Source organism: Talpa europaea (genome assembly GCF_964194135.1).
Source record: "Talpa europaea genome assembly, chromosome: 7".
Classification (NCBI taxonomy): domain Eukaryota; kingdom Metazoa; phylum Chordata; class Mammalia; order Eulipotyphla; family Talpidae; genus Talpa; species Talpa europaea.
Window position 1 is genome coordinate 122,435,603 of NC_140074.1, and position 17,337 is coordinate 122,452,939.

Genomic DNA, 17,337 nt, shown 5'->3' on the forward strand with positions numbered 1-17,337 from the left:
TTTTGATGACTTTGATTGGGACGAATAGGTGATAGCTGCCAGGAGCCAGTTGCTCTCACAACTTTCACTAAGTGGGTCCATCCCTACACAGACTGTGAGCAGATCTGGGCATGCAAGAAAACAGGAGGCAAAATGGCCAGACCTGCCATCAAGATGGGAGACTTGGCCCAAACACTTTATTCACTTGCCTGAGCCTAAATTGCCATTTAAACTAGCAGTGGCACTACTGGTTTAGTGAGGCTAAAACAAGAAAATTGTGCCATTATTGTAAAGCTGCAAGAAAACCATAAAAATGGCTATTCTTGCCATAAAAATGGCTTCTAGCTCAGGGGTGTTCTTCTGTCACACAGGGATGTGCATTTTAACAGATATCTGGGGTATAGTAGAGAGCTTGGAGTCTCTAGGAGCCACCAGGGAAGCAGGTGTTCCTTGTGTCTAGCAAGTCATGTCTTTCTTGCCCTGGTCCTATTCTGGTTTGCACACTTACCTGGAGAAAGTGAAGTGAGCCAGGGTGAGGCAAGGAGCAGAGACCAGCCCTGCTGTGGACAGTGGGAATGGTACATTTACTTGCTTGAAATTTTGGGGCAAGCCACTAGCCTCTCAGAGGCTCCATTTTTGCAGTTATAAAATAGAGGATGAAATAATTGTTTGTTACAAAGATTTAAAATAATGTAGGCAAAGCACCTTGCAGACCTTCAATGAAATAGTAATGGGTGCTCTTGTATTCAGTCAATAAGTATTTATAATATGAGACAGGTGAACTCAGAAGACAGGGTGGTGAATGATAAACACCCGTCTCCTACCTTCATGGAGCTTTCAGTCTATGGGAGAAATTTCACCATTAAACAAGTATTGACCATGGTATTAGATCTGGGCCTTGGGAAGAATTTGGGGGGAGTCAGAGGGAAGTGGCATGCAAGCTGAGTCTGAAGGAAGAGTGGAGAAGTTTGGCAAAGGTTGCTGTTCCTCGGATCTCAAAAGCCAATGGAAAAGAATTTTGCAGGTGAGAAGACCAACCAAGCCCAGGCTGCTGAGAGGCCTTGGAAGTGTTCAGCCAGGTCCACCTTAGTTGACACAAATGGAAAACCCCTGGGCCCTACACTACAGATGCTGACAAGGGGAGATTGGCCTGGCATTGACCTAAGAATTTCATGGTCTGGAATTCAGATGGGAGGGCTGGATGCAGAATTTTTGCTTTGTAGGGTAGCAGAAAATTTTTCTGAGCTGGATGTGAAAGGCAGTGAGCGAGCTCTGTCTTCTTCTTGGTGGCAAGACCAACTCCAGGTGCTCAAGAAGGCAAAGGGGGGCACATCCCGTTACTTGTATTGCATGGTCTTTGCACTTAGCTGCTTCAGCTATAGATCAATTTGAAAATATCCCCAAACCAAGTCCAAGACATCAGTCTTGCCATCCTTAAGCTCCAGCTAGACTTTAGGGCTTAACACAGAAGCTAAGCACAGTGATGACTGAAAATTATCCACTCAGTTTATGAACAAGGAAGTCATAGGCAACCTTGGCAGGAGCCAGCACCAATGAGATCAGAGTGGGAAGTGAGGAAGTAGTAGCAACTCTTTTAAGGCAATTGCCTGTCAAGGGTTACCGAGAAAGGAGGTAGTAGCTAGAGGGGAGAAGTGAGGTCCAGGGAGGATTTTTAAGGATAGGAGAGATTTAAATGATAATGGGAAGAAGCTGATACAGAGTGAGAAGCTGAAGATTGATAGAGAGGTATGATTATTAAGTAGGTGAAGTGCCCAAGAAGGTGGGAGGAACTGCAATCAACCATCCCAGTTTGCCTGGTTGAGACCAAGGGGATTTAACAGAATGTGGTTTTAAATCCAGGGCACTCCTGGACAAACAAGGAGAGACTGGTCACCCTGGGAGAAGGGCATGGGATGCAGTGCCCAGGTAGTGGCTGGCAAGACAGCTCATCCTTTGGAACAGAAAGGAGGAAGGGGTGGGGGTGTAGATGCTAGGAAATTTGTGAATTTCATGGTAGAAATTGATGGAGTCTTCCTCTTTGACTTCTGACTTCTTTGGGAGGTAGGAGTTCTGATCACCTGTCAGATTCCTTCTCCATCTCCTGCCCTTTGCTACCAGGCAGACTGGACACCTAACAGGTACTCAGTAAGACCCAGTGAAGGAATTAACAAATGAATGATACCTAGCATAGGTGTGGCTAGTTGTGTGCTTTTCCAAGGGACTGAGTTGGAGATCTGCATGCAGGAAGTTTATTGAGGAATGCTCTTGGAATTAATTCCTGTGGGACAGAAGGGAAGGAAGGATTGGGCAAAAAGAGAAATTGAGCTTTGAGTGCTAAAGCTGGGAAGAGTGTTTCTGAGAGTAAGCCCAGTGTTGATCTGTCATTGGAAACAGACTGCCCTGGGAAGGAGGCAGTCCACTGGGCGAGACAGCTTACATGAGAAGGGGCAATCCCCCAAGGGGGCTGGTAGCTGAGAACCATCTGCTGGCAGCCACAGGGGAAGAGATCCCTCAGTATTAAAGGTGACCCAGGCAGTGCATCACAGCATCATCAGGAGAGGCAGATGTTTAAGGGGTGAGAGCAGTTTGTAATAGCTACTGTTATGGCAGAATGGTAACTATGTGGCAGACCTGACATCAGGCAATGAATGGGCCATTGTCCTACTTGGGAGATGCTCTCAGTATAACCTTCAAGGCAGGCAAGCCAGTGCCAGGGAAGTCCAATCTGGGAAGGCTTCATGGAAGAGCAGGCAGTGAACCTGGGCTTTGACATGAGCAAGTGTTCTGCAGGTGGCTGAAGTAGCCCAAAACATAGCTGACCCACCGCTGGCTCTAGGTAGGTAGGGAGAGGCCTGTAACTCTTCTGGCCTAGGCCAGGTTGTCCTAATTTAGGCTGGGGTTCATCACTCAGGGAGCAAAAGGGCCTGTGCCCTGGGGGCCTGAGGAGCCCTTGAGTTTGCTCTTCATGCTTGGTAACCGATTATTTTATTTACCACTCAGAGCTGGAGCTGCCCAGAGAATCAATCCTGGGCTAGCAGAAAAAGTCGGGAGCCTTGCCCCTGCATGAGCTGCCCAGGCTGTAGGCATTGTGGGAAGGGGGCGTCTGGTGACTTTGGGAAGAAGAGATTGCTCTGGCTGGAAGGGAGACTCAACTCTCCAGTCCAGGGAATAGTTAATCAAGAGGGCCCAAAGGGTAAGCAAGATAATTCACCTCTTGGTGCCTTATTTTTCTCATCCCCAAAACAGGTGTGTAATAGTAACTTCCTTGTGGGGTCATTGTAAAGTTTAAATGAAAGAATTTATACAAAAGCCTTAGAACAGTGCAGGGCACACAAGCTACTATTATAACTTAACAGAGCTGAGAGGTCAGAGGTGTGTGTGTGTGTGTGAGAGGATTCACCAGAGACAGAGTGGGGAGCCGAACAGGCAGATTGACTGAAATACACTGCTGAGGGGAGCAGCGGGCGAGACAGGAGAGGTCTGCTGCGCCATGTGGGTCACCTCCCTGGCGGGGCATCGAACTCATGTTGTAGTGGCTGGCGATAGCTTGATAGCATTGTGTCTTTAACCCCTGCACTACCAGGGAGGCCCTATCCAGATCATTTTATAGATGGAAAGACTGAGGCTCAGAGAGGTAAAGTGTTTTCTGAAATACTGATCATGGCCAGGAAGTGAGCCCCGTTCTTCTGTTTTCACTTGCTCTGCGTCTACGGGGTCCTGTTGTCTCTGCTCCCAGCTGTACCCTCAGCCAACCCTAGCCACCTTGGCTTCCACTCTGGGTCTGTTTTTCCATCTGTGTCATGGGAGTTGCCCATTCTGTGCCTTTGATTCTTAATTTTGGTGGATGGAGCAAATGGGGAGCCTGTGGCCAGCATGGGGCGGGGGGTGGTAGATAGCTCCCCGGTTTCCTTTCCCTCCAGCTCCCAGTTGCCACCTCATGGTAACCCTTCCACCCCCTCCCATTTCCAACATGTGTAGACTTTTCACTTCCACTTTATTATCACTTCATTTGTAGCATTTTAAGGTTTGTTACCTGGAAGGGAACGAAGAGCTCACACCTCCAGTTCCGCTTTTCAAATTTACCTTTATCACGTGTGAAAATAACCTTATTAACAGCATCTAACCAGCTACAGCATATGGAGGCACCCAGAAAAATAAATGCAGAAGGAACCAGGGCAGGGAAAACAGCGCAGCCAGCTGGGGTAGTGTAGTCTCTGGACCCTGGGATTTTCTCCCAGCCCTTGGGGGTTCTGGAGCTCTTGTCAAGATCAGCAGAGCTAGGCCCACAATAGCCTTAAGCAACTGGCCATCTTCCATGGTTCCTGGCCTCCTCCCTCCTCCTCTGAAGCACAGAGATGCCCCAGGAAACAGGTCCTGTGCCTCCCCAGCAGCCTTGTCTTCTGGATGCTTGTCCAGGATTGATTCTCTGGGCAGTTCCTGCGCCAAGCAGTAAATGAAATATTGGTTACCAGGAGTGTGGCAGGAGGCAATTAACCCCTGGACCTCACTGTGGCAGATGTGTTTGTAGCACATGAAGCTGAGAGCCGAGCACACCTGCCTGGCCTTCCTGCAAAGTTATCCAATTAGGACAACCCCCAATGGTGGGCTTCCACTGTCCCCTCTGGTACCCATGACCCTAGAAACCAGGGCAGCATCAGCCCCTAGGGCTGGCATTTGCCTGGGCACAGGCTGGCCTGTCACTCCTTGTGTGGGTGAGCTCCAGGGGCACCTCCATCCTCACACACCCTCTCTCCCCCCCCACCAGCAGGGACATTATTTGTTAATTAATCACACATCTTCCTAAAGGAGAGACAGCCTGCGGAGGATTCTTCCTTCCTTCCTCCAGAATGGAACCATCACCAGGCCCTGCCCCATAGAATATTCCTGTGCCGAAAAACCCCTGACTGGGGAATAGAGGAAACATGCTCTGCTTTTGGGGACCCCCAGTGGATGAGGAGACAGGGATGCTTGCCCTCCACTCACTCAAAACCCTGTCTTTGAGGATCCCCAGTCTGATGGAGCAGACACAGGTCTTGCCTTCGGGAAACTTCCTGTGCTGATAGTGGAGACACAGTCCTCACCCTGGGGTGTCCTGCTCTGAGGGGGGAAAAGAGACTTTGCCATGGGTGCCCCTGTCTGATGGGGGAGACATTTCCCCCAACAGGTTCCCTGCAGTTGGGATGCTGCCTGAGTGACAAGCAGCTGGCCCTGCAGGACAGCCCCATGCAACAGAAGAAAAAGTCCTGGGCTTCAGTCCAGGCCCAGTTGTGCCACAAACTTGCTGCAGGACCATGGGCGAGTCACGAATTCTCTTCAGACTATGATTTCCTGAACTGCAAAAATGGGGATTTCAGGCCCATCTCTCAAAATGACAGGAGGATCTTCCAGTCACCAGATAGAAAAGAATGCAAACCAGCCAGGCAGGCACTTCTTACAGGAATGATTAACATGCCTTTTGTCATAGCAGAGGCCCCAGACCAGTCCCTGTGATTGCTGGGGAGGGGTAGAGAGTCCCCCCAGGAATGGTGCCCATTAAAAATGTTATAGGGGGGCTGTGGGTGGTACTGAGGGTAGGGAGGGGAGAGGGAGTATCAGCTAATCTAATCACTCTTCCCAAGGAGCTCTCATTCCAGCCAGACCTGCCAGGGGTTTTATTGGGTTTGTGGGGACCCGCAGATTTCAATCTTCATACCCCACAGGGAAGGAACAAGCATTAAGCTAATTTTATTAAATGGCCACAGCTGGCAGTAGGGGGAAGTAGGGGAGAGAAGGGAGGACAAAGAAAGTCATTCAGGTTTGCCAACCATGACAAGGGTCCATACATGGGGCCTGCCTTGGAGGGAGGCCACCCTCCTTCCTGTCTCTCCAGCTGAGCCAGCCTGGGGAGGGGAGGCCAGATGGGACCTTTCCTCAATGTAGAGCCTTGGGATTCTCCAAGAGCTACCCCAAGGCTGCTGCCCAGGGCAGATGCTTGTAAATCCGTGAAGCCTCTGCAGGGTGGGGGTGGGAGAGCAGGAGTGGAAGGACTGGTCTCAGATGGGAAGGAGGCTTAGCTCCCTAATGCCATCAATCCTCATTTCTGCTTTGGTGATCCCAAATCTTTATGAAATATGGTATGCTGGCTAAGAGCACAGTCTTTGCTTCAAATAATGGCATTTGCCTCTCATAGCTCTGTGGCCTTAGCAAATTTATTTTAACCTCTCTGAGCCTCAGTTTCCTCATCTACAATGGATAAAGTAATAGCAGCCAAGTTGAAGGGCATGTGAGCATTTCCTGCCAACCCAACCCCATCCCACTCGTAGATCCATGAGCTAATATTTGTAAAGTTCTTACATGGCATCTCACCCAGAGTGGATGCCCTCTAAATATTAGCCGTTATGATTTAGGAGTGCCCTAACCGTGTGATAGTCAGGGGAGAGATCAGTGGCAGGATAGGAAGACGGTGTGCCGTCTCCAAGGACCCAGAGCTTCTGGGATGCAAGTGTAATCACAGAACTTAGGGACTATGTCATTTTTAAAAAGTGGTTTAAGCTCCCAGGAAGAAGAATAAAATCAACTCATCCAATCTCCCAGGGCTCTTGGGAGACTTGAGTGAGATGAAATATCTGAAAGCATTTTACGAACTTTAAAGTGATATATAAATAATAAAAGCTGTGTTTATTGAGCATATACATTATACATCTTTAATCCTCAGTTGGATGAGGTAGTCTCATCACCTGCATCTTATAGATGAGAAAAGTGAGGCCCAGAAGTGAAGTGGTTGGCTCAAGGTCAACCAGCTTTTAGCTAGAAGTTTATTCCTCTCACTGCTGTCGATAAGTAAAAATTGAGTCAGAAAGGAGTGACTTGCCCAAGGGGCACCAGATCAGGACCCAGGGTCTCCCAGTTTAAACCTTGTTATGCTTTTGAGATACTGATGCCACTTTCAAGAACCAAAAAAACAAGTTTCCACCAGGGAAGATGAAGATGTAACTCAGTTGCTTCCCACTGCAGATGCCCAGGCCCACTTGGGTGATGGTGGGCACCTCCACCTGGAATAGCTCTGACTCTGGCTTTCCCCCATATCTAGGGGGCGCTTCCTGCAAATCCTTCCGCAGCTTGGAGGAAGCAGGGTTCATGGTGCCCCTCCTGCAACTCCTCTCCAGGGCATAGACTGAAAGCCGGCAGGGTGAACTGTTTTTATTGTAGCTTTGGTCAGACTGGGGCAGGAGCTTTAGGGGGTGCTGGGAAGCTATCCCAGCCCACCCCCCACCATCCCCCCAGGCGGTGCCACCCGGGAGCGGGAGGACAGCGCTTCCGAGCTCGGGACCGTCCCGGCTGAGATCTGTCCCAAGGCTAGGGCTGGCGAGCGGAGGAGGGCAGTCAACAGTCCTATTGTACAAACATACAGCGCGGGCCGGGGCAGGGGCGGTCAGCATTGCCTCCCCGGGTCTGCACGCAGCGCGCTGGGCCCGGCTCTGCAGCGAGTCAGCGCGAGGACCTAACTGCAGCCGGGCGCGTGGAGAGGGGGGCCTGGGGCGTCATAGCCGGGAGGACTGGCAGCTGGGGATGGGCGGGAGATGGATCCTCCTTTGCTCCTCCTTCCCCCCTCAAGGGGGATCCCAGGGATAGGGTGGAGGCGTGGAGGGGGCGCGGGATGCTCAGTCCGAGTAGATGATGAAGCCGGAGAACGTGCTGTATTTGTTGCTGTTGCCGCCGTGCGCTTTGCCTCCGTCGAGCTTGATGAAGACCTCGTCGCCCGCGTCCAGGTGCAGGATCACGCTGTTGCTGGCGTAATCGTAGTTTTGATCTGCGTCCTGGGCGATGGCGCTGGCCCGAACCTGCGGGAGAGGCATAGGGGAGAGCAGGTGTGCGTGAGAGGGCAGGGAGGCGGTGGGGAGAGGCGGGGTGGGGAGAGAGGGGTGTCAGAGGTAAGGCAGCCACTCCCGCAGAATCTGGAGGCCCTAAAAGCCCAGCCTGCAGCCCCCCCCCCCCCCAGGAGACTCAGCCCTCCTCTCTGCATCCTCCCCCTCCCTTGCCAACTGCAACCTGTGTGTTTGGGAGGCGGTTGTGGAGGAGACTGGGTGATCTCGGTGTGAACTCGGAGTCAGGGTGAACTCTGCCTCTATAACAGCCGGAGGTCTTACTGTCTGCTCTTCTGAGGCCTCAACAATGCCTCCAGGAAGTCCTGGACTGGAACTCTGTCTTTGCAGAGAGGAGTTTTCTGGACATTTCTTCCTCTCTGCTTTAATTGTAATAATGATGCCTTACCTTTCAGCCACCTCCACCCCTTCTTATGTCTGTGGATGGACATGAGGGTATACCTTGGTCAGGGGGTTGGACCAATGTCAGCCTGCTACAAAGCAGGCACCCTAGTACCAGGACCCCATTTTTTACTCCATCCATGCTGCAGTATTTCACATGAAAGTAGTGAGCTGGAAGGCCTAGTAGTTAATTCCACTCCCAAGCTCAGACTGGGTCTGCAGGCTGGCCCCCAAAGATCTATAGCTATACCTGTGTTAATTATCCCACTCCAAGGGGGTAGGTGAAAGGAAGTGGGTGAAAGGAAGGGAATCCAGGCCCTCCATCCCTCTGTGACCTTGTCTCATATCCTTGCTGGTCCTTGTTTTGATGGGGGAGGGAAGAATCAGGTAGGAGAGTGGGACAAGGGAGGCTACTAGAGTGACTCTTGTGGGTTCTCACTAATAGTAAAATATCAAGGATATTTGGTAGTGGACAAATTCATTCCTGGCTTTTCTGTTTCAACAGATGAGGCAATGCAAGGTCTGAGCCTTAGGATCTGGGGCCTCTCCAGGACATCCTGAGTGCAGAATGGGGAGAAAGGAAACTTCTCCAAGGTTCTGGCTTGTGTTGGGGTGGTGTGGAGGGGTAAGCATTGAGTGGGGTTTCCTCAGCCAGGCTCCTCAACATCCCTATCCCTTCAGTGATGGCAGCTCCCCCAAGGGCAGCTGACTGGGGACCAGACCAAGTCAAATGAGGGGAGGGGCCCATCCTCTCTCCTGGGTGGGAGGCTGAACTGCAGGTCAGCCAGGTCAAAGCTGCTGACTCAGCAGCAGCTCCTCCCGGGAGGACCCAACAGATTTGCATGCAGTCTTCCATCAAAAGCCCAGATCCTTCCAGCTCCTACTATCCCTTCAACCTCTTCTTCCCCAGCTTGGGAAGGAACTGTTTAATTTTTTTTTTTAATGTTTAAATTTCCCAACATTTAGCTGAGAAAATTAAAGGTGGCCCAGCTAAAGGTTGGAGGAAATGAAATGAGGGGAGACTTTGTCAAGGGGTTCAGTTTCTGTTTAGAAAATAGATGAAAAGATCCTGCTTCACCCACTGCCACTTTTGTACAAGCCTTTTGATGGTAAAGAAAAATATTGTAATCTTGATGGGGCTGAGTTGCTAGGAAAGAGCTGAAAGCAAGCAGCCAACTTCTATATTGTTCCCTGGGCCCCAATCCCAGTAGTATTTATTATTACACATGCATTTCATTATCTTTGCTAATAAATTACTACTAATAACAATTATTTTTATTACCCAGATTAATTTAGCTTTAACTCATTAAAACAGTGTGCTGCTTAATAGCTAAATCCATTAGAATACAGTCATCTGTCATCAGGAATCTCCTGGTGATGTGACAGGCATCAGAACAGTTATGCTTATGTTTATTATTTATTCATCACCATGATTGTTGCTGTGATTATCCTAATTATCCATGGAGGTAGGGAGAACGTATGCTCTTCCATCCCGAGACAGTGGGGAATCCAGTAACAGAACCCAGGGGTCCTGAGTCTAGGCCCACGACAGGAACTGGCTGAGGCATCCAACTCCTCCTGGGGGCCAAAAGGAAGTTTGGGGATTTAAGGTTGCCTTGGAAGCAGGAAAGCAAGCCTGGGGCTTGTCACGAGGGGGCGCTGGAGAATCACCTCTTCAGGGGTGGCCAGGAAGGGAAACCGAGGCAGCCATCTGACCAGGGGCCTGGAAAGGAGGGTGAGGGCAGAATTTGGGAAAAGTACCTCTGTCCCCAGATCTGTGCTGGGGTCTTAGATGAGCAGGTGTGATTGCAACAGTCAGCCAGCCTGGTCCACAGGGGACACTAGGGTGTTCCCACATTTATGGGGTCCCTGGACAGTGCCAGGGACTGTGCTCTGTGCTATGAAAGGTATTATAGGCCAGAGAGGCTGCTGGGGGCCCCTCTTCCACCATCAGGAGAAAGATCCATCTGCAGTTAGGTTTTTATACCCTCAGTGTATACCCCCATCACCCTTACCTCACTCAGACTCTGCTGTCCAAGCCCCTGACATCTGTAGCACCTTTCCACTGCCCTCTTCCCTGGAGGAGGGAGCTAAGGGCACCCTGGCTACAGGCCCTGGCCCATCCCCGCACAGCCTCTTCTCTCTTAGCCCAGTTTATGAATTCCATATCCTCCCAGACCCATCTGAACTATGGACCTTAGAGGCAGCTGCAGGGAACTCACCTCACCCAGGGTAGTTCCCCCAACTTAGAGTCCCTTCCTCAGCCTTCTGAGGTTCTCCTATGCTGATGACAGGGCTTAGTGCCATTAGGCTGCTTAGCATCAAAGCCACCCCCAGGGAGCAGGGCTGGTGGGCCTCACACAGGGCAGAGAGGGGACCTCATCACCAGGCAGGAAGATGTGACTCCTTCCATGCCCAGTCTTGCCCACAGAAGGCCAGGGCCGACGCTCTGCTCTGCCTTCCTGATAAAATTCTGGAAACATCTTTACAGGCAGGAAGCCAGGAAGGAAAAGCACAGAGCCCAGGGTTGCCCATGGTCTTGAAGGCAGGGGAGGAGCGAGCGCCTCTTCCATCCACTGTGCAGCCCATCGTTTTTTTCCCTGCTCACTTGAATGTCCTCTTCCACCTCTAAGCCAGTCTTTCCCTACACTTGACCTTTTTTATTTTCTCCCTAGAAGGGTGGCTCCTCACTCAGGCACCTCGGTTCAACATCCTCTCCCCCAACCAGGTTGGTCTGAGCGGGGGCAGGTCCCACTGAATCACTCTTTCCAGACAATACAATACAGGGATTTCTGGGGGTGTATTATGGGGCAGTTACTACCACACAACAGTAGTTACCCTGCACACACAGCACCAGGTCCAGGAGAGCAAGATGTCTGAGCCCCTGGTACCAAGCCCCAAATCTAACTCCTAGTAAGGGCTCAAAAGTAACATGTGGAAAGGCGAGCGAGATTCAACGAGTCTCTTGAGCAATCTGGAAGGAGAAGTCATAAAGGATTGGGGGTAGGCACTGTTCCTCTTGTCTGTTTTAGAGGTGGGACAAGGGAATGGTGGGAACAATTGTTAAAATGCCAGGTCTTGGAATGCCTAGTTAAAGCCACATCCTCTTTTTTCTACTAGCCAGTCCCTCTTCGAGTAAGCACCTTCTTGCCAGGCTCTGCCAATGCGCTGCCCTCATGGAGGGGAAGAAGAGTCTTTTGAGGTAGTTTCACTCCCATGGACTGAAGCAAGTGCCCCTTCCTCAAGCACACACCATCTTTGGACCTCCTCTCTGAGGTGCTGAGGTGGTGAGGGTTGAGGACCCACAGGTGCCCTGGTGACTGCCTCCCTATCCAGGCCAGCCAGGTCTTCAGCCTCCTGAAACCTCAGCTTGGGGCCAGTCCAAACTTTTTTTGGGAAAGGAAGACATTCCACGGGTGAAGGTGACATTGCTGCCTCCCTTATTGGTGATTAATAAGAGGAATCGTGGGGCTGTCTGCAGAGTGAGTCCTGGCTGGATAATGGGGCCTCGCCTTAGGTCGGGAACCAAGGACAAAGAGGGAGACACAAGAGAGAGACACTCCAGGGATGGAGAAGATGGGATTAAACTCAAGAGGGTTAGTGGGTGGGGTGGGGTGGGGAGATAAATAGACAGAAAGAGAGGGGGGTACAGGAAGGGGCAGAAATCAGAGAGAGAACAGAGAGAAGCAGGTAGGGGAGAGAGAACAGGGCACAGGCTTAAACCATCTGGTAGAGTTTTTGCTGGCTCCCCACGCTGGTGCTTGCTTCCACCCCAAAGCCAGGGTCTACTTTAGGGCAGTGCTGCAGTGGGAGGGGTTCCCACAGGGTCTTAGTCTCAGGGGATTCCTTCTCAACTCCCACTAATCTAGCTTTAGCTCTAACTCAGGGAAGGTCCCCGTCTTCCCCCAGAATGAGGGCCCAGAGGGGAGTGGGGTGAAGGGTGCCGCTGGGCCAGTCCTCTGGAAACACTGGAAAAGGAAGCAGTAACAAAAGGCGAAGGAGCTGCGCAAAACTGGCCCTGGGGCAGGGTTAGGTCCACTTGGCCCCGGCAGCAATTTCAGGGAGAGCCGGTGCCCTGGGACGGGGTGTTAGAGACGCCCCTGCTTGGCGGCCTCGGCTCTGGTCTCTAGGATGGGGGTGAGGAGGGAAGGGAAAGGGGCCTTCCACACTCCCGGAGTCTGGAGTTGCCGCTGGGAAACACAGGAGGGGAGTTTCCACCTCTTTGCCCCGCCTCGGGAGGAAAAACTTTTCCCCCCAGGCCGCCTGTAGGTGCAGGCTGCTCTGACACCATGGAAAGCGGCCGCGCGGACCCGGGTCTCTCCTAGCGTCCGAGAGGCCGAGTGGTCCCTTCCCAAGGGCGGGTGATGGATTGCAGGATGGCTGTGCGGCTTTGCTGTGCGGCTTTGCGCGCCGGGCTCCCTTTGCCTTTGTGCCCAAAACATCTCCCGCGGCTCGCTGTCTCCGATTGCGCGCAAAGCCCTGCGCCCCGGCACCCGCGGGCGCGCCGGCTGCCTTTCCGCAGAGCCCGTTCTCACCCTCCCCTTGGCACCCGCTGTTATGAACCAGAATCCCGGCTCTCACACGCCACTTCCAAAGGGCCAAGCCCCCAGAGCCAGTCCGCACGCCTGGAAGCGCTGCGCTCTGATTTGGATTTGTCTCCTGGATTTCCATGCCACGCGCCCCCGGCAGCTGAGGAGTAAGGGAGAACCGCCGGCCCCGACCATCTCTGCATGCGCTGCCTAAGGGGGGCCGCGGTAGGCTCCCCACCTGCACCCGCCGACTCGCACCGATTACCCATAAGCCCCGGGCCCCCTGGGGGCCCTGCTCCCGGGACAGCCCCCCGCCCCGCCGGGCCCACCTGGCCGTTCTTGCAGAGGTCCGCCCACATGCTGGTGCCGTCGCCGCCGCGCATGAGGACGTGGTAGGTGAAAAAGTAGGTGCCGGGAATGTTGCACGTAAACTTGCCGCTGGTCGCGTCGTAGTTGTTGCCTAGGTTGGTGACCACGTCGTCGAACTTGAGCACCTCATAACCCTCGTGCGGGTTCTTGAGGCCGGCATAAAAGGCCACGCGTGGCACCGTGGTGTAGGTGGCCGTGCTGATGGCGCCGCTGCCCCCCGCGCCAGGCAGCCCGGGAGGGCCGGTCTTGCCCGGCTCCCCCTTCTCCCCGGGTGGCCCCACAGGGCCGGGAGGGCCCGGGTCCCCGGGGGGCCCCGGGGGTCCGGGTTTGCCGGTACGGCCCGGCTTCCCCTGGGGGCCCTGCACCAGCGTGGAGGGCGGGGGCGCGCCACTCTGCTCGCTCAGGGCGTCGCCGCCGTCGGGCCGCGCGCCGGCGCCGGGGCCCCGCGCGGGGTAAGGGTCGCACACCATGCGGCAGGTGCCCAGCATCTCATAGTGGCCGTCCGGGCCGCCCGAGCTCACCAGCACGGGGATCAGCACCACCAGCACCAGCAGCATCACCACGCCCGCGGCGGCCGCCAGCAGTGTTTTCCGGCCGGCGCGGAGCCTCGGGAGCGCCGGGCCGCCCGGCCGCGCCGTCGGGGCAATGGTGCCGGAGGGCCGGGGCGCGGGCGAGGCGCCCGCGCTCAGGAGCGGTCCGGCGGGGCTGCGGGCATGGGGCCGGGCACCGGGCGCCGCGCTGCGCAGGATGCGCTGCCGAGCCCAGTCGCCCGCTCCTGCCTCGCGCCTCCCTCCCGCGGCGCTGCCGGACTGAGCGCTGCGGCCGCGCCTCCCGCCTCGCTCCTCCCGCTCCCCGCGCTGGGGCCGCCGCCCCCTTCGCCCCGCCCCGCCCCGCCCCGCCCCCCCGAGCCGCGCGCCCCGGCGCCCTGAGGGGGTGGGGTTATGGGCGGGGCCTGCTCCTCATTGGGCCACAGGCGGCGGGGCTCCGCCCACACCGCGAGGGGCGGGGTCGCGGGGTGGGGCCTCGGAGACCCCGGCCAGAGCCGGGGCACCGAGGAAACTAAGGGAGCCCGACGCAGACACAGACTCGGGAATGGGGCGGGGGCTGGAGTCTGAGAAAAGGGAGAGGTTCCCACAAGAGTAGGGACCAAAGAGCGAACGGAAGAGGGTCACAGGGGAGCAAGAGAATGCCGAGGGGCGTTGGGAGGGGAGCAATCCCTCCCCATGGGAGGAGGGTCCCTTTGGAGAAAAGCGGAGAGGGATAGTGAGGGGCCAGGGGCCAGGAGTGGGGCGTGATCAGGGCGTCAGGAGACAGTGTTTGAGGGCAGGATGCAGCAGGGAACACGGAGGGCTTGGAAGAGGGTTATGACGGGGAAGGCAGAAGGAGGCCGAGAAGGCCATCAAGTACTTAGACCCTGCAGGCCACTGTCCAGAGACCCAGGGGTCATTAGACTGTCAGGGTTCCCAACCAGATCCCCAGTACTGGGAGCAGCCGCCCACTTCTCTTCTGGCTCCTGGGTGTTCCGGGGACCTGGCTTCCCCTGGAGCGGCAGGGTCTCCTAACCACACCTGTTCCTTCAAGAGCTCCAGACCAAACCAGGCTGCTTTTTCCTGGGAAGGAGGACCTTCCTCCATCATCCTCTGATCACGCCCCTATCTCTGCTTCTAGACAAGGGAGAAATGAGGATTCCCCCCCCCACACACACACACCTATAATATGTCTCCATTTTTACGTGTGCAAATATGTCCATCGGTGGTGCTGTGCCTCCCCCACCCCACCTGCCTTTGGTCTCCAAGAGGCTTTGATCTTGCCCAACTCCTTTGCTTCTCCTCCCTGGTCTCCTCAGCAGCCCCCTTTATTCTTTTCTCTAGCAGGTCCTATGAGGCAACCCTCTTCTTCAAGTGCAGGAAAATGTTTAGGTAGCATAAACTGAAATGTGTCTGCTTCCATCAAAATAGTTGTCACATTGAGGCCCAGCTCGTGCTGCTCCATTGTTCTTCTTCACCCTGCTTTGTCCAGCGCACCAGGGAGGGTCTGTCATGGAGAGGATGGCCCTCTCGCCTCTTTTCTCCAAAGAGTCCCCTCCCAACTCACACTATCCCCCTAATCCTTGCCATTCTCTGGCTTTCCCTGCCCAAGGTTGAGATTGAGGCTCCTCCCAGGATTGGGAGGAGAGAAGCTATCAAGTGGGAGACTGTGCGAGAGCACCTGCCTGGCACTGACTGCTGTGGCCTGGTGAGAGTGACCACCCCCACCCCCCCACCCCGGCCAAGAGGGAGCTGAAAAATTCCCTAAATAGCATTTATCCAGGGTTTTCCATGTGCCAGGCTCTGTGTTGAATGCTTTACAGACCCGATCACACTTGATCTTCTCACTCATCCATGGCGCTTTAAAGTGCATCATTATTCTCATTTTACACATAGAGAACTGAGAGACGCTGCAAGTTAGGAGATTTGCCCAAAGTCATACAACCACAACTAACAAATGGTAGCGCCAGGATTCAAACGGATAGCCTGACTCCCGGCCCTTTCAACCTAGACGTAATGGGGTCTCTCAGTGCTATTAGCTGCGCAGAGGGTGTTAAACGCAGGCATCTGGGGGTTGCAGGTTGCAAAGACCTCCCCAGGCTCAGGAAGAGCGGTTCCTGCGGCTGTCAGTCCAGCCTCCTGAACCCACGCGATCTCTCCCAGGAGGACTCCCCCCAAGAGCGACTGTGCATGACCCGAGGGACGAACTCGCGGTCACTCGTGCAGGGGAGGCACCCCGCCCCGCCCCGCCCCGCCTCGCCCCCCGTCCTCGCGCGCGGGGCTCTCCGCTGGCTGCTGGGGCTTGTCCGCCGCTCGCATCCTGGGGCTTGTCCGCCGCTCGCATCCCTGCCAGAGCCGCGGAGGATGGCGCGCCGGCCGCGGAGGCCGAGAAGGGGGCGGGAGCACCTCTGCACCCCCACCCCGGTGCTCGCCCGGCAGCCGAAAGGCGCGCTCAGCGGGCAAGGCGCCCCGCCCCCCCGCCCCCAAAGAGCGCCCGCTCCCCCGGCGCAGCGTGGCGTCTCTGTCAGCCCAGCCGGATTCTCCCCGCTTCGCTGGAGTGGAAAATAACGGCTTCAAACTTTGCGGAGAGGAGCTGGTGCCAGCACTTTAATTAACAGCCATCTTGGCCTGTGAGCCGGGGCCACCCGCTCAGCGTCTCCCCCAGGCTCGCCAGGCCCCGCCCTGGCCCCCAAGGAAGAGGCCCCCCTCCTCCCTTCCCCGCCGCTGCGCTCCCGGCACCTTCACCCCTTCACCACTTCCACGCACCTGAAAGCCTGCCTGACGTGGGGGGCTGGTGCTGCCCCAGGAGGTGGCTTCCCAGCTTAATACCCGAAGACCCCCAGCCCTCCCGGACACCCCAAATTCTTTAAGGCCTGGCGCCGGAAGATTCTGGAATGAGGGATTTGCCTGCCAATCTCTGCTAGTGCTTTGGGGCTAGTCGCCTGATCTGCAAGGCCTCAGTATCCTCTTCTGTAAAGCGGGTTTTTGTGAGGATTGGATGACATGGACTGCATGTAGAGCCCTGGGCTTGGTGTCTGGCCCTTATTATGCACCCTGTAAACAGTGGCTAATCTAGTGAAGCCCCTTCCAATACCCCAGGCCTTGGGTCTCCTCCTCCTTCCTCCTATGGAGTGCAGTGCTTGCCACTAGCAGACAGTGGGCCTCGGCTTCCAGGGTTTTCGGAGCCTGAAGTAGGTAAATGAAGACGGAACCTTGGAGTCCCAGCCCCCAGGCCTCCTCTTCAACCACCTGCCAAGACCAGGAACCCAGGTTTTCAGAAGGGGAAAAGGGGACCCCCTGGGAGTGAGAGGGAGGGCAGCACCACCTAGCTGAGCTGCCTCAGGTGCTGGGGGCTGAAGGTCTGGCTTAGCTTTCCCTCCTAAGTGGGAGCGCTCTCACTACCTCAGTCCCACTTTATTCCAGGGGTGGGGAGGAGGTGTGGGGCCCTGGGGGCATGTGAGGAGGGTGCAAGAAGGTAGGTACAGAAATTTATTTATGTATGACTAACTTGAGGAAACTGCATGGCTGGTTGGTGGTATTTTGGGGTTCTTTGAATGAAAGTGAGTGGGAGTGAATATATACGAGACTGTGTGTCAGTGTGTGTCTAGGTTTGTGAGTGATGAAAGCAGGTGCCTTGCCCTGACTCACCAGCTGGCAAATCTGCCATTATTTGTTCATTTATTCATTCCA

General features: G+C 54.8%; 1 protein-coding gene across 1 annotated transcript; it reads right to left on the reverse strand.

The window, feature by feature from the left end:
• Positions 1–7,341: 7,341 nt before the first annotated feature.
• C1QL1 (complement C1q like 1) lies at positions 7,342–13,677 on the reverse strand (the record flags this gene model as incomplete). The annotated part of the gene is made up of 2 exons (XM_084238681.1): positions 7,342–7,799; positions 13,081–13,677. The coding sequence occupies 2 exons, from the start codon at positions 13,675–13,677 to the stop codon at positions 7,620–7,622; spliced, it is 777 nt and encodes a 258-aa protein (XP_084094807.1). The 3' UTR covers positions 7,342–7,619.
• Between the last annotated feature and the right edge of the window lie 3,660 nt (positions 13,678–17,337).